General features: G+C 40.9%; 1 protein-coding gene across 1 annotated transcript in view; it reads left to right on the top strand.

Moving 5' to 3' along the window:
• LOC133554616 (cilia- and flagella-associated protein 47-like) overlaps positions 1–17,372 on the top strand; it is a 163,171-nt gene that overhangs the window by 88,709 nt on the left and 57,090 nt on the right. Inside the window, exons 44-49 of the mRNA XM_061903567.1 lie at positions 2,806–2,858; positions 2,970–3,106; positions 4,413–4,518; positions 6,043–6,272; positions 8,763–8,898; positions 9,012–9,139. Coding sequence (XP_061759551.1) covers positions 2,806–2,858; positions 2,970–3,106; positions 4,413–4,518; positions 6,043–6,272; positions 8,763–8,898; positions 9,012–9,139 — 790 coding nt within the window. The remainder of the gene's footprint in view (positions 1–2,805; positions 2,859–2,969; positions 3,107–4,412; positions 4,519–6,042; positions 6,273–8,762; positions 8,899–9,011; positions 9,140–17,372) is intronic.

Here is a 17,372-nt window from a genome sequence, read left to right as displayed (position 1 = left end):
TGGATGATAAAGCAGAGGATTGGGAGAATGTCATGTGGTCAGATGAAACCAAAATAGAACTGGTGTTTGGAGGAAGAAGAATACTGAGTTGCATCCCAAGAACACCAAACCTACTGTGAAGCATGGGGGTGGAAACATCATGCTTTGGGGCTGTTTTTCTGCTGTTGGGGCTGTTTTCCACCATAATTTACAAATAAATTATTTAAAATTCCTACAATGTGAATTCCTGGATTTTTCTTTTCACATTCTGTCCCTCACAGTTGAAGTGTACCTATGATGAAAACTACAGACCTCTGTCATCATTTTAAGTGGGGGAACTTCCACTATCGGTGGCTGACTAAATACTTTTTTGCCCCACTGTATGAAGTGAAGTTAATTATATCTATATTGCGCTTTTTTGTAGTGAAACAAAGCGCTTTACATAGTGAAACCCAATATCTAAGTTACATTTAAACCAGTGTGGGTGGCACAGGGAACAAGTGGGTAAAGTGGCTTGCCCAAGGACACAACGGCAGTGACTGGGATGGCGGAAGTGGGGATCGAACCTGGAACCCTGAAGTTGGTGGCACGGCCGCTCTACCAACCGAGCCATACCACCCTTCTAAATATACCGCCTTTCTAATCTTCTATAACTTCTATATAATATAACAAACGTCATTTAACCAAATACATAAGCAGACACCAAAACACATCGATTGAATTTGTTTTAATCAAGCTATCCAGTAGCTATGAAATTAAAAAATTATATTCCTGAATAGGCAATGTGTGTTCATTATTTGACGGTACAAATATGTTGACAAGCGTAAGTAGGATGGGGCGGCAGGGCAATAGCGTCCTTTCTCACAGCCGTGTGTGTAACTGTCAGTTTGCACATACTTTTTATCCTTGTCAGTCAATTCGCAAACCCCGTTTCCATATGAGTTGGGAAATTGTGTTGGATGTAAATATAAAAGGAATACAATGATTTGCAAATCATTTTCAACCCATATTCAGTTGAATATGCTACAAAGACAACATATTTGATGTTCAAACTGATAAACATTTTTTTTTTGCAAATAATCATTAACTTTAGAATTTGATGCCAGCAACACGTGAAAAAGAAGTTGGGAAAGGTGGAAATAAATACTGATAAAGTTGAGAAATGCTCATCAAACACTTATTTGGAACATCCCACAGGTGTGCAGGCTAATTGGGAACAGGTGGGTGCCATGATTGGGTATAAAAATAGCTTCCCAAAAAATGCACAGTCTTTCACAAGAAAGGATGGGGCGAGGTACACCCCTTTGTCCACAACTGCGTGAGCAAATAATGAAACAGTTTAAGAACAACGTTTATCGAAGTGCAATTGCAAGAAATTTTGGGATTTCAACATCTACGGTCCATAATATCATCAAAAGGTTCAGAAAATCTGGAGAAATCACTCTATGTAAGCGGCATGCCCAGAAACCAACATTGAATGACCGTGACCTTCGATCCCTCAGATGGCACTGTATCAAAAACCAACATCAATCTCTACGGGATATCACCACATGGGTTCAGGAACACTTCAGAAAACCACTGTCACTAAATACAGTTCCTTGCTACATCTGTAAGAGCAAGTTGAAGCTGTACTATGCAAAGCCAAAGCCATTTATCAACAACATCCAGAAACGCCACCGCCTTTTCTGGGGTCGAGATCATCTAAGATGGAATGATACAAAGTGGAAAAGTGTTCTGTGGTCTGACGAGTCCACAATTCAATTTTTTGGGGAAAATACTCAACATCGTGTCATCCGGACCAAAGGGGAAGCAAACCATCCGGACTGTTATCGACGCAATGTTCAAAAGCCAGCGTGTGTGATCGTATGGAGGTGCATTAGTGCCCAAGGCATGGGTAACTTACATATCTGTGAAGGCACCATTATTGCTGAAAGGTACAAACAGGTTTTGGAACAACATATGGTGCCTTCCAAGCGCCGTCTTTTTCATGGACGCCCCTGCTTATTTCAGCAAGACACTACCAAGCCACATTCAGCACATGTTACAACAAGAGTGCTGGTACTTTCCTTGCCCGCCTGCAGTCCAGACCTGTCTCCCATCGAAAATGTGTGGCACATTATGAAGCGTAAAATAGGACAGCGGAGACCCCGGACTGTTGAACGACGGAAGCTCTACATAAAACAAGAATGGGAAAGAATTCCACTTTCAAAGCTTCAACAATTAGTTTCCTCAGTTCCCAAACATTTATTGAGTGTTATTAAAAGAAAAGGTGATGTAACACAGTGGTGAACATGCCCTTTCCCAACTACTTTGGCACATATAGCAGCCATGAAATTCTAAGTTAATTATTATTTGCAAAAAAAAATAAAGTTTATGAGTTTGAACATCAAAAATCTTGTCTTTGTAGTGCATTCAATTGAATATGGGTTTAAAAAGGATTTGCAAATCATTGTATTCCGTTTTATTTACCTTTAACGCTATTTCCCAACTCTTATGGAAATGTCTTACTGTATCTTGGTTGACGATAATGAGGACGAAAAATGGTAGTGAATGAAAATCAACACTAGTATGAAGCAGCCTTTGTGACGTCTTTTCACCAATTTTACTAGATTGAGCAGTTGTAACTAATGTCGTGGTCGTTGAGTACATTTTCTTAACCTTCCAACCCAAGTATGTACAAAATAATGATTTTGAATTAATGTAGTGTAAAAGTCTTATTTGACTAAACAAAGGATGTTACACCTGATGATCCAGTAACTGAACAATACAGGTTTGATTCTAATACCTGAAGATGATTTGGGGTTCTTTTTTTGGACTTTCTTCCAGGAATGGGAACGTGACTTCAGAAATGAGCTGCCAGGATGAGACGGAAGGAAAGGGTTTATAGTAGTTTGACATGCAACTCTAAAAAGCTATAGCACACATCAGTGTGTGTGTGTGTGTGTCAATCCTTCAATGTGATTGACATGATATTTGTGTGACTTTGTCAGATGGTGATGGCCGTGAGTTCCTCAGCACAGTGAGCAGTGTTAGTCTGAGACCAGGGCAGTCAGACGTAATTGCCATCCACTTCCTTCCTTTCCGTCCTGGAATCAAATACTGCGCTGTGTTGCTTGTTTGCCCGCAGGTGACTGTTTTCCGCATGTGTGTGTTGAGTCAATTCTCACCTGATTCAAGGAACTTTATTGTCATAGCAGCACTCAAGAGATGGCACAACATTGAGTACCAAGGGTGCCAAATTTAGTCCAATGAGTACCATGAGAACAATAGTATGTACATAATAATGTAAATAAAATAGAGCAGTGTTTTTCAACCACAGTGCCGCGGCACACTAGTGTGCCGTGAGATACAGTCTGGTGTGCCGTGGGAGATTATCTAATTTCACCTATTTGGGTTAAAAATATTTTTTTAGCAAACAGGTCATTATAAATTGCAAATTATGTTGTTGTTAAGTGTCGGTGCTGTCTAGAGCTCTGCAGAGTAACCGTGTAGTACTCTTCCATATCAGTAGGCCGCAGCAGGTAGCTAATTGCTATGTAGATGTTGATACAACAGGAGTCAGTATGCTGGTAAAAAGGTATTGTATAAACAAGAAATAAACAAAAGGTGAGTGCCCCTAAGAAAAGGCATGGAAGCTTAGGGAAGGCTATGCAGAACAAAAATAAAACTGAACTGGCTACAAAGTAAACAAAAACAGAATGCTGGACAACAGCAAAGACTTACTGTGGAGCAAAGCTGGCTTTCACAATGTACATCCGGACATGGCATGACAATGTCGCCACAATGAAGGATAAAAACAAAGTAGATGCGGGAAGTATTGCTCAAAGGAAGACATGAAACTGCTCCAGGAAAAATCAGACAAAAATCCACCAAAATAGGAGCGCAAGACAAGAACTAAAAGACTCCACACAAGAAAACAGCAGAAAAGTCCAAATAAGTCAGGGTGTGATGTGACAGGTGGTGACAGTACACCTACTTTGAGACAAGAGCTATAGTGATACATGCTTGGTTATGCTTTAAAGTCATATCCAACAATTGCGACGACGGCTTTTTATTGTCAACTGAGTTTCGTTTTTTTAATGATTTCTGCTGGTGGTGTGCCTCCGCATTTTTTTAACTCAAAGAATGTGCCCTGGCTCAAAAAAAGGTTGAAAAACACTGCAGTAGAGTGTAAAGAGAGGAGATTTCACATAGGTGAAATGTAAATAGAATTGAATAAACAGAAAAATAGAATGAAAAAACAATGAGGGAAAACCAAACTAAATAAAAGTATTTTACATGCATTGTTTAAAGTAATATTTTACCTTTTTAACTGCTATACGAATAGGAAAATAAGATAAATGAATGATAATACAATAAAACGTGTATATAAATGCGGACGTGTGCACCCTACAGTTCCACGCTTCTGATCACATTTTCCCTTTTTGCTCCAGGTGGGTGATGTGGTTTACACACTGAAGGCATCAGCAGACTTGCCTCCTCCTTCCCTTTTTAGAGTCAGGCCCAGTTCAAACATCTTCACCATCCCTGGTAACTCTGGTAAGAGACCTACATGCTACTGTACCAGTGACCACACTTTTTATATCTATAGGGGTGTACAGTGAAGTCTTATCGTCTTGTTTAGTTTTATTGTTTAAAGGCCTACTGAAACCCACTACTACCGACCACGCAGTCTGATAGTTAATAGATCAATGATGAAATATTAACATTGCAACACATGCCAATACGGCCTTTTTAGTTTACTAAATTGCAATTTTAAATTTCGCACGATGTATCTTGTTGAAAACGTCGCGGTATGATGACGCGTGCGTGTGACGTCACGAATAGTAGCGGACATTTTGTACCAGCCGGATCACAGCTATATTGAATATATGTATTCTAGACATCTGTGTTGCTGAATCTTTTGCAATTAGTTCAATTATTAATGGAGACGTCAAAGAAGAATGATTTAGGTGGGAAGCGGTGTTTTGCAGCTACCTTTAGCAACACAAACACAGCCGGTGTTTCCTCGTTTACATTCCCGAAGGTGAAGCTTTACTATGGAACAGAGCGGTCAAGAGAACATGGTTCTCTACCACAGGTTTCAGTGAGAAAATTGTGGTAATAAGTCGGCTCTTACCGTAGATATGAGCGGAGCTTGCGTCGTTCCTCGTGCACCTGTCAAAGAGGCAACTGCGGACTCTCTTGCCTCCTGCGACCGGCCGCCCCCGAACGTGGGATGCTTCCACCGCGGAGGAGGGGAAAAAAAAGCTCAGCCTGGCCCAACCGGCTGCTTTCGCTTCGCCTCGTCGAGAAACGTGGCTTCCCTCAGAAACACTGGCGGTCACCACACCCGTGGCCACAACCCTCCGATTTTCAGGTACGACTATATAATCGCACTAAAACACTAGTAACACAATAAGCAGATTAGGGATTTTCCAGAATTATCCTAGTAAATGTGTCTAATAACATCTGAATCGCTCCCACTGCCCTGCCTTTTTTTATTTTATTTTTATTTTTTTTCCTAGTTCTTCACTCTCACTATCCTCATCCACAAATCTTTCATCCTCGCTCAAATTAATGGGGAAATCGTCGCTTTCTCGGTCCGAATCGCTCCCGCTGCTGGTGGCCATGATTGTAAACAATGTTCAGATATCAGGAGCTCACCAACCCGTGACGTCACGCGCACATCATCTGCTACTTCCGATACAGGCAAGGCTTTTATATTAGCGACCAAAAGTTGCGAACTTTATCGTCGATGTTCTCTACTAAATCCTTTCAGCAAAAATATGTCAATATCGCGAAATGATCAAGTATGACACATAGAATGGAGCTGCTATCCCCGTTTAAATAAGAAAATCTCATTTCAGTAGGCCTTTAACTGTATTATTTCAAATATGCTACAGGCTTGGAAAAACTATTAGATCCACATGCACGTTCTCATTAAATCAAATACAAGCGATGTCTATATTTGTAGTTGTCGTCGCAGCGGTGTCGATTTACATTCTATTATACGGACGTGGTTTACATTTTTTTTTTTTTTTTTTTAAAGATAATAGCATCAGTGTTTTTTGTTTTCTTCAGTGGGCTCAGATGGTTGTGTGTCGGTGCTGCGCCTCCACTGCATTGTGGGCCAGACGTGTGACGAGGTTGTCTGGCTGCCCTTAACCAATACAGCCTGGGAAAACGGTCTGGCCACTTGGGCTCAGCACAGGATGAGTGCCATTGAATATCAGAGGCGGATGTTGACGTCCACTTTGCACAGCAGCACCGTGAGGGCGAGCATGGCTGCATGTATGCTTTCCAAAAAACAGGTACATGCACATGCAGATATATTTACCCTTTGACCACAACAAATGCATTATGGAGGGTGTCCTTAAAGCCTGGACATATAATATCCTATTTATATGATTAAAAATAATAAACGCATGAAACAATTTAATGTAATAATGTTTTAAAAAGTATTGAATTAATCAATTTTGTAAATCAAAGATAATAAATAATTACATTAATATATAATGAATAAGTAAACTAATGTATTTATTTATCAAAACAATCTATTACATTGATATAAATGATGCTATGCCTAAAATATAATTTATAACATATATTAACATTAATAAAGTAAAATAAAATATATTATACAGTATCCACTTAGTTAACAATTTCAAATACCTGCAGTGTTTTTTTGTTTCTGATTTTAAATAAATGTATGATGCATTTTTGCCTATTTGTCCATGCCAGTGGTTCTCAACCTTTTTTCCAGTGATGTACCCCCTGTGAACATTTTTTTAACTCAAGTACCCTCTAATCAGAGCAAAGCATTTTTGATTGGAAAAAAAGAGATAAAAAAAGGAAAATACAGCACTATGTCATCAGTTTCTGATTTATTAAATTGTAAAATAGTGCAAAATATTGCTCATTTGTAGTGGTCTTTCTTGAACTATTTGGAAAAAAAGATATAAACATAACTAAAACCTTGTTGAAAAAAAAACAAGTGATTCAATTATAAATAAAGATTTCTTCACATAGAAGTAATCTTAAAGTGCCCTCTCTGGGGATTGTAATAGAGATCCATCTGGATTCATTAACTTAATTCTAAACATTTCTTCAAAAAAAAGAAATGTAACATCAATATTTATGGAACATGTCCACAAAAAAATTTAGCTGTCAATTGCATTTCTTTTTACAGTTTATGAACTTACATTCATATTTTGTTGAAGTATTATTCAATAAATATGTTTAGAAAGGATTATTGAATTGTTTCTATTTTTAGAATATTTTAAAAAAATCTCACGTACCCCTTGGCATACCTTCAAGTACCTCCAGGGATACGTGTACCCCCATTTGAAAACTAATGGTCCATGCTATAGGGGCGCCGTGTTTAGTAGAAGTGTTCCAAACCGGAAGTGGGAAGCTAAAAAGGATGTAGCTCTGTGCTTATTTTTCACTGCAAAATATTTGTATTTTGGTAGTCTCACCACAAACCTTTCGCTCAATCAGCAGCCTGCACTCTTACCCAATGGAGGAAGTTTTTTGTTGTGAAGCCAAAGTATCTCCTGCTAAACAAGAGGACAAGTCTTTGATATACAGTAGCGTTGGGGTTTGTTTACAAGGAGTGCGAGCCTGTGTGATGAGGAGGAACAGAGATGCAAGTTTAATGTGAGAATGTTTTGAAGAAAAAAAAAAAGACATTTGGGTGCTTTTTAAGATTTTTTTACTCCTGCCTTCAGGGAGTTAACATTTTGAACAGTGTGTGTAGCATTATATAGTACAGTAACAGTGCAATATGTAATACAATTTCGCCTCATTTAATCAGCTAAGGCATGGGTGTCCAAAGTGCAGCCCGGGGGCCATTTGCGGAAATCCAGGAATTCACTTTGTAGGAATTTTAAAGAATTTATTTGTAAATTATGGTGGAAAATAAGTATTTGGTCAACCATTCAAAGCTCTCACTGATGGAAGGAGGTTTTGGCTCAAAATCTCACGATACATGGCCTTATTCATTCTTTCCTTAATACGGATCAATCGTCCTGTCCCCTTAGCAGAAAAACAGCCCCAAAGCATGATGTTTCCACCCCCATGCTTTGCAGTAGGTATGGTGTACACGGGATGCAACTCAGTATTCTTCTTCCTCCATACACGACGAGTTGATACATGGATGAATCAGCATAGGATTGGGAGAATGTCATGTAGTCAGATGAAACCAAAATAGAACTTTTTGGTATAAACTCAACTCGTTGTGTTTGGAGGAAGAAGAATATTGAAGTGCATCCCAAGAACACCACACCTACTGTGAAGCATGGAGGTGGAAACATTATGCATGCTTTGGGGCTGGTTTTCTGCAAAGGGGACATGACGATTGATCTGTGTTAAGGAAAGAATGAATGGGGCCATGTATCGTGAGATTTTGAGCCAAAACATCCTTCCATCAGTGAGAGCTTTGAATGGTTGACCAAATACTTATTTTCCACCATAATTTACAAATAAAATTCCTACAATTTTTTTTTTCACATTCTGTCTCTCACAGTTGAAGTGTACCTATGATGAAAATTACAGACCTCTGTCATCATTTTAAGTGGGAGAACTTGCACAATCCGTGGCTGACTAAATACTTTTTTGCCCCACTGTACATATGCTGTACAGTACCAGTTGGAAGTTTGGACCTTCTCCCTCATGCTATTGATTGAACAAGTGTGTCCAAACATTCGGTACTGAAGCACTACTGTACATAGGGTTTGTGTAAAATGTAAAGAAAAGTGTATTCTTTGTGTGGATTAACTTCCTGCCTTACCATCTGTTAGGTCCAACTGAGAGGTGTTGACCACAGAAAAGGGGTAGAGTACAGTGTGGAGGTTTCTTTGCCTCAATACTTCACTGTCCCCAGCTCTGTTACAATTCCTATAAAGAAAGATGTCAACATATGGAAGAATCCTGAAGGTATGCACACTGCACAAAATCATATTTGCAATAAAATAATGTCATTACACGTTTTATATGTAAAATAATTCAGAATTAGACATATTTTGATTTTGTGACTTTGTCTATTTTAGATCATGATTGTGTGCAACTCCCCTTGCGTTTCAAAGCAGACTCCGTTGGTCAGTTTATGTGTAAGATGGTTCTGAGTTCCTGCTTCGATACCAGAGTCTACCAGATGGAGGCGCTGGTTGCTTCTCCGGTACATCTTGACTTAATCTGGACCTATTTTATATGTTAAAGGAATATTTAATCACCTCCTTGAACCTATGTGAACACATGTTAAATGTCAATTAATGAGCCTAATTATGTCAAAAGTGCAGCCAGGGGATCATTTGCGCCCTGTAGCTTGTCTGAAGTTTAAAGGGACAAGCTTCAGTTTGAACTGCGGTTTTCCGTTTGGCACAAGTGTTTGACTAGCCTCCATTCAATAGCGTTAACATATTCTTGGACGGCAAAAAATGCAAAGGGCAAAAACTTTTGAAAGAGTACAGGGGACATGTCCCTCTTGACGCCCCCCTAATTACGTCCTTGCCTGTGTGCACATGGCTGGCGATCAGCAGTGAGTGACAAGCCTGAACGCCAAACAAATTCCTCTGTGCGAAAGACAATTTGTATTCAATATAATTGTGATTTTGTGAAAAATATGGGAATAAGCGGTAGAAAATGGATGGATGGATGGATATAGAAACTTTTACATGTATATGGTCTGTTAAATCAGTAAGGGTAACGTGAGCTCGCCCGGGGGTGCTCTAATAGTTTTTGGTTTAAAATAAATATAACTGGCCCCAAACCCCTCAAAAATGTCAACTGAATGTAAGTCAATGATGAATTCTGTGCATTCTGCCCTGGATAAATATGTGAACAATTATGTAGATGACCAAATTAGGTTAAAAAAGGTGAGCCCTGCCAAAAACAGATATTCCGTAGTTTTAACTCAGTAGTGCTAAGACAGCAGCTGTGATTACAGTGGTGTTCAGTGGTGGTTTTATTTTGCATTTTGTGATAACAAATTTTTAATATACCTACAAAACCCAAAACCAGTGAAGTTGGCACCTTGTGTAAATCGTAAATAAAAACAGAACACAATGATTTGCAAATCCCTTTCAACTTATATTCAATTGAATAGACTGCAAAGACAAAATATTTAATGTTTGAACTGAGAAACATGTATATATATATATATATATATATATATATATATATATATTTGCAAATAATAATTTACTTACAATTTAATGGTAGCAACACATTGCCATTTGGGAACTGTCGGAGACCAAATTTTGAAGCCATTCTTACTTGTTGTACAACTTAAGTTGTTCAACAGTCCAGGGACTCCTTTGTCATATTTTAGGCTTCATAATGCACTACGCATTTTTAATGGGAGACAGGTCTGGACTACAGGCAAGCCAGTCTAGTACCCACACTCTTTTAATACGAAGCTATACTGTGGTAACACGTACAGAATGTGGCTTGGCATTGTCTTGCTGAAATAAGTAGGGGCGTCTATGAAAAAATATGTTGTTTCCATGGAACTGTATGTACTTTTCAGCACTAATGGTGCCTTCACAGATTAGTAAGTTACCCATTTCTTGAGCACTAATACACCCCCGTACCATACACCATTTTGAATTTTGCGCCTATAACAGTCCGGGTCGTCATTTTCCTCTTTGGTCCGTAGGACACGACGTCCACAGTTTCCAAAAATAATTTGAAATGTGGAATCGTCAGATCGTAGAACACTTTTCCACTGTGCATCAGTCCATCTTAGATGAGCTTGGGCCCAGCGGAGCCGGCGGTGTTTCTGGATGTTGTTGATAAATGGCTTTGGCTTTACATAGTAGAGTTTTAACTTGAATTTAAAGATGTAGCGACAAACTGTAGTTACTGTCAGTGGTTTTCTGAAGGGTTCCTGAGCCCATGTGGTGATATCCTTTACACACTGTCAGTTTTTGATGCAGTACTGCCTGAGGGATTGAAGGTCACAGGCATTCAATGTTGGTTTTCGGCCTTGCCGCTTACATGCAGTGAATTCTCCAGATTCTCTGAACCTTTTGATGATACAGCATTATGGACCATAGATGGAAAAATCCCTAAATTCCTTGCAATAGCTTGTTGACAAATGTTGTTCTTAAACTGTTCAACAATTTGCTCACGCATTTGTTTACAAAGTGGTGACCCTCGTCCCATCCTTGTTGGTGAATGACTGAGCATTTCATGGAAGCTGCTTTTATACCCAATCATGGCACCCACCTGTTCCCAATTAACCTGTCCACCTGTGGGATGTTCCAAATAAGTGTTTGATGAGCATTCCTTAACTTTCTCAATCTTTTTTGCCACGTGTGCCAGCTTTTTTGAAACACGTTGCAGGCATGACATTTCAAAGAAGGTAATATTTGCAAAAAATAACCAAGTTTACCAGTTCGCGCGTTAAGTATCTTGTCTTTGCAGTCCATTCAATTGACTATAGGTTGAAAAGGATTTGCAAATAATTGTATTCTGTTTTTGTTTACGATGTACACAATGTGCCAACTTCACTGGTTTGAGGTTTTGTATATTCATTGTCCATTTTTGTTTATATAGTCACGAAATATGCATCTGATGTCGCACCTCACTTTGACGCAAGTCCTCACTGTAAAAGCTTTTAGTTCAGCAGACAACAGAGAATGATTTTGCTTTTCTTTGTTGGTATTTTACATTTATCATTTCGAAGAAGGAGCCATCTCAAGGTTCAAGGTTTTACTCGTCACATGCAGAGTACACCAAAGTGAAATGCTTTTTTTTCCCATGCTCTTCAGATATTGCGTACAGTGGGATCCAAACACTAGTTTCAGAATCTAATACAGTAAATACAAAAAATACAAACATTTGAATAGCTCTGATGTACATTAATTACAAGACAAGTTGCACAATAAGTCACAGAAGTTATGGTAGAAGTATCAGTACAAGTAGAAGTACAGTAGTCAAATACAGTACCAGTGCAATATCAAATAGTATAACTGTATATACAGTATGTACAGTATAGGAAGGAACAAATATGAAGGTGTCTACAGTTATTTGGCAGTTGAGTAGTGACAGTAGTATGAACAAAGGTAATGGAACAGTATGACTTCTTTTTCCTCGTGTTTTTACATTATTTTTACATTATTTACAGTCATTGAATGAAGAGTATGGTAGTCCGGTAATTACAGTGGTAAGTAAAGTGATTCTGGTGCGTGCGGTTTTGTGCAATTGTGATAAGTCTTAATCAGCGGTGCAGTTGAGCAGTCTGATAGCTTAGGGATAGAAGCTCCTCCTGAGTCCCTCCGTGTTGGCCATGAGACTCCGGTAGCGCTTGCCTGACTGCAGCAGTGAGAAGAGGCAGTTGCTTGGGTGGCTAGAGTCCCTCACAATCTTCTTGGCCTTGGATCTACACCCCCTGGTGTAGATGTTGCAGATGGTTGGGAGCACACCTCCGATGGTGCGCTCGGCTGATCTGGCCACTCTCTGCAGTCTGTTGTGGTCGTGTGCGGTGCAATTTCCAAACCAGAAGGTGATGTTTCCAGTCATGACACTCTCTGTTGTGCATGAGTAGAAGTTTCTGAGGATCTTGTGGTTCAGCTTAAACTTCCTTAGTTGCCTAAGGAAGTAGAGACGCTGTTGTGCCTTTTTCCCCACTTTGTCTATGTATGTGGTCCAAGAGAGGTCTTCTGATATTGTCACTCCGAGGTATTTGAAGTTGGTCGATCTCTCGACCGGCGTCCTGTCTATGCTGAGTGGACTGTAGTTTCTTACCCCCCGTCTCCTAAAATCCACTATGCTCTCCTTGGTCTTGCTGACGTTCAGGGCGAGGTGGTTCTCCTGACACCACAATGCCAGGTTCTTCACTTCACTCAGGTAGGCCGTCTTAGTTGCTTTGTTGGGTCTGCTCCTGTCTCTGGCCATGCTCCCTCCACCCCAGCGGACGATGGCGTGGAACACCGCAGAGGCCACCACAGTGGATATGTTTCTTTTACTTTTTATTCATAGCTGTATGTAGTAGTGTCTGGTTGTATCTGCTGTCCTTTGATGTTTGATGTTTCCCTCTTACACACATGTAAGAGTGATTTAGGGCTATATAAGTAAACATTGATTGATTGATTGATTGATTGATGTGTTCTATGGCTATGAGTTGTTGTTTTTTTCCCTTGGCCTCAGTCTGCACCCCCTCTTCAGGGCCCAGGCTAAGACTGATTTTTTTTGTTTACCTGTATCTCATCTTTTTTGTAAGGGGCGCTGGAAGCCGGCAGATCCGTCAGCGATCCTGTTCTGTCTCCCTGTAATGTTTGTCTGATCTTGAATGGGATTGTGCTGAAAATTTCAATTTTCCTGAAGGAACTCTCCTGACGGAATAAATAAAGTACTATCTAATCGTTTCCAGAGATCAGGTCCACCATAGCTGTGTAGTCAGCAAATTTCACAGTGGAGTTGGTGGTGTTATTAGCCACACAGTCATGTGTGTAGAGTGAATAGAGGAGGGGGCTCAGAACAAAGGCCTGGAGGGCACTGGTGTTGAGGATGGTGGGTGATGAGGTGTAGTTCCCTGCTCTCACCACTTGTGGTCTGCCTGTCAGGAAAGTCAAAAGTTAAAGTACCAATGATTGTCACACACACTCTTGGTGTGGCGAAATCCAGGACCCACTGACAGAGGGTTGAGTTCAAGCCCTGGTCCTTGAGCTTAAAGGCCTACTGAAATGAGATTTTCTTTTTCAAACGGGGATAGCAGGTACATTCTATGTGTCATACTTGAACATTTCGCGATATTGCCATATTTTGCTGAAAGGATTTAGTAGAGAACATCGACGATAAAGTTCGCAACTTTTGGTCGCTAATAAAAAAGCCTTGCCTTTACCGGAATTAGCAGACGATGTGCGCGTGACGTCACCGGTATGAGGGCTCCTCACATCCTCACATTGTTTATAATCATAGCCTCAAGCAGCAAGAGCTATTCGGACCGAGAAAGTGACGATTTCCCCATTAATTTGAGCGAGGATGAAAGATTTGTGGATAAGGAAAGTTAGAGTGAAGCACAAAAAATAAAAAATTAAAATAAAGAAAAAGCGACGGCTCCAGGCGGCAGCAGTGTGAGCGTTTCAGATGTAAATAGGCACATTTACTATGATAATTCTGGAAGATCCCTTATCTGCTTATTGGTTTAATAGTGTTTTAGTGATATTGTAAAGTCATATCTCAAAGTCGGATGGCTGCGGTGAACGCCAGTGTCTTTGATGGAAGCCATGGAGGAGCCAAATTCACAGCTGCCTTTTTTGACAGCTGCTGCAGGTGGATGTCCAGTAATCCTCTGATGTCTCCGGTAAGAGCCGACTTAATATCACAATTTTCCCATCCAAAAACATGCTGGTTGACGTAGAGAAACATGTTCGCTTGACCGCTCTGTGTTAAAGCTTCACAACAAACAAAGAAACACCGGCTGTGTCTCTGTGCTAAAAGCAGCTGCAATCCACCGCTTTACACCAACAGCATCCTTATTTATAGTCTCCATTATTAATTGAACAAATTGCAAAACATTCAGCAACACAGATTTCCAAATTACTTTCCGCGGGAAATTTAAAATTGTAATTTAGTAAAGTAAACCGGCCCTATTGGCATGTGTTGTTAGGTTAATATTTCATCATTGATATATAAACTATCAGACTGCGTGGTCGGTAGTAGTGGGTTTCAGTAGGCCTTTGATTGATTGATTGATACTTTTATTAGTAGATTGCACAGTTCAGTACATATTCCGTACAATTGACCACTAAATGGTAACACCCGAATAAGTTTTTCAGCTCGTTAATCAATCTATGGTTAATGACGAGTTTGGATGGGACTATGGTGTTGAATGCTGAACTGTAGTCTATGAACACCATTCTCACATAGTTCCCCTGCCTCTTGTCCAGGTGTGTCGTGGTGGTATGCAAAACGTGTGCGATTTCATCGTCGGTTGCCTTGTTTGGGCGGTATTCAAATAGCAGGGGGTCTATAGTGGGGGGGGGGAGTAGCATATGTGGTCTTTGATTATCAATCAATCAATCAATGTTTATTTATATAGCCCCAAATCACAAATGTCTCAAAGGACTGCACAAATCATTACGACTACAACATCCTCGGAAGAACCCACAAAAGGGCAAGGAAAACTCACACCCAGTGGGCAGAGAGAATTCACATCCAGTGGGACGCCAGTGACAATGCTGACTATGAGAAACCTTGGAGAGGACCTCAGATGTGGGCAACCCCCCCTCTCTAGGGGGACCGAAAGCAATGGATGTCGAGCAGGTCTAACATGATACTGTGAAAGTTCAATCCATACTGGCTCCAACACAGGCGCGAGAGTTCAGTTCAAGCGGATCCAAGACAGCAGCGAGAGTCCCGTCCACAGGAAACCATCTCAAGCGGATCAGCAGCGTAGAGATGTCCCCAACCGATACAGGCGAGCGGTCCATCCTGGGTCCCGACAAGCGGTCCATCCTGGGTCTCGACTCTGGACAGCCAGTACTTCATCCATGGTCATCGGACCGGACGCCCTCCACAAGGGAGGGGGGGACATAGGAGAAAGAAAAGAAGCGGCAGATCAACTGGTCTAAAAAGGAGGTCTATTTAAAGGCTAGAGTATACAGATGAGTTTTAAGGTGAGACTTAAATGCTTCTCAAAGCACTTCATGGCTATGGGGGTGAGGGCTACGGGACGGTAGTCGTTGAGGCAGGCAGGGGCAAAATTCTTTCGAACAGGGACAATGGTGGGTTTTTTTCAGACAGGTGGGGATGACGGACTGTTCCAGGGACAGATTGAGTATGTCTGTGAATACCGGTGCCAGTTGGTCAGCACAGACTTTTAGGACGCAACCGGGGATGCAGTCTGGCCCTGTGGCTTTCCTGGTATTCACCCTCTTAAAGGTTCTCCTCACGTCATGTTAAATAAATAAATGATAAATGGGTTGTACTTGTATAGCGCTTTTCTACCTTCAAGGTACTCAAAGCGCTTTGACACTACTTCCACATTTACCCATTCACACACACATTCACACACTGATGGAGGGAGCTGCCATGCAAGGCGCTAACCAGCACCCATCAGGAGCAAGGGTGAAGTGTCTTGCTAAGGACACAACGGACGTGACGAGGTTGGTACTAGGTGGGGATTGAACCAGGGACCCCTGGGTTGCACCCGGCCACTCTTCCACTGCGCCACGCCGTCCCAACATGAAACAAAAACAATTACGGTGGCAAGGACTATGGCATGGGCCGAAGAACAACAAGAGATCCAACATGGGCAGAGCAAGAGATGAGTGCTGCCAGTAGAGTAATGTCGCCAGGCCGACTACCTGGCAACTACAGGCTTAAATATTTGTCATGATTGACAACAGGTGCGTGTGTCCAAACACCAGCAGCAGTTGAAAATCATGCCACCATGGCAACCAAAAACAAACAAGAGTGCACAAAAACAGGAACTAATGGAGTCTTAAACATAACTAAACAAAACATGATCACAAGACACGACATCCAAGGTTTCTAAAGGTTGCTTTCAACAGATGCACTCAGAGTACCAAGGGAGTTCTTGACCAGGGGGATCTTTTTATCGGGAGCAATAATCAGAGTTTCCGTTTTGCTTGAATTTATCTGGAGGAAATTTGAGGACAACCAGTTTTTAATAGACGATATGCACTCCAAGAACTCAGCTAAAAAGTGAAAGTCTGAATCATTGGAGGAGCATAACAGTTGAATATCCTCTGCATAGAAATGATAAGAAACATTTTTAAAACTACTGATCAACCTCCCAAGGGGCATCTAATACAACAAAAATTAAAGCTGCAAGCAGCGATGGACGGGACCGCTTTGGCTGCTGCCCCCGCGACCCAAGCCCGGATAAACGTTAGCTAGCCGGCAGCCATCTTAACAAATATTTCACACGAGGGCGAGGCACAACTAATGTTAATATTATTCAAATATTGTGTCACTGGCGCGTTTATGCCATTTATAAGATTACATACTGGGAAAAAACAAAAACAAAAAAAACGTCTAGCTCTTTGTGTGAGCGTACGGCGGCCATCTTAGAAATGTTTTTCAGCGCAGCGGTTCTTTGAAGGCTAATAAAATCAAAATCGGACCATTCATTGTCTTTACCGTAGCATAAAAAGTGCAGATGGCCTTAAAACGCCACAACAGTCAGGCACCATATGTAAGTACCCAAAATAAAGAATGTTGGATGGTTGTTTTTATGATATGCAGGCAAACGACAACTTTAAAACATACCGGCTTAGCTACGGCACCTGGCAGCCATCTTGGTATAGACAATCACAGCCCCTCCCCCACGAATGTTGGTGCGTGCGCAACAGCAGCAGACGGTAGGAAAAAAACAAACAAACAAAAAAAAACGTCTCCCTCACTGTGTCTGCGCACGACGGCCATCTTTGAAATGGTTT

This window comes from Nerophis ophidion, linkage group LG06, assembly GCF_033978795.1.
Source record: "Nerophis ophidion isolate RoL-2023_Sa linkage group LG06, RoL_Noph_v1.0, whole genome shotgun sequence".
Lineage (NCBI taxonomy): Eukaryota > Metazoa > Chordata > Actinopteri > Syngnathiformes > Syngnathidae > Nerophis > Nerophis ophidion.
The sequence above is the reverse complement of the archived record's forward strand: the minus strand, read 5'-3'. Positions and strand labels throughout refer to the sequence as shown.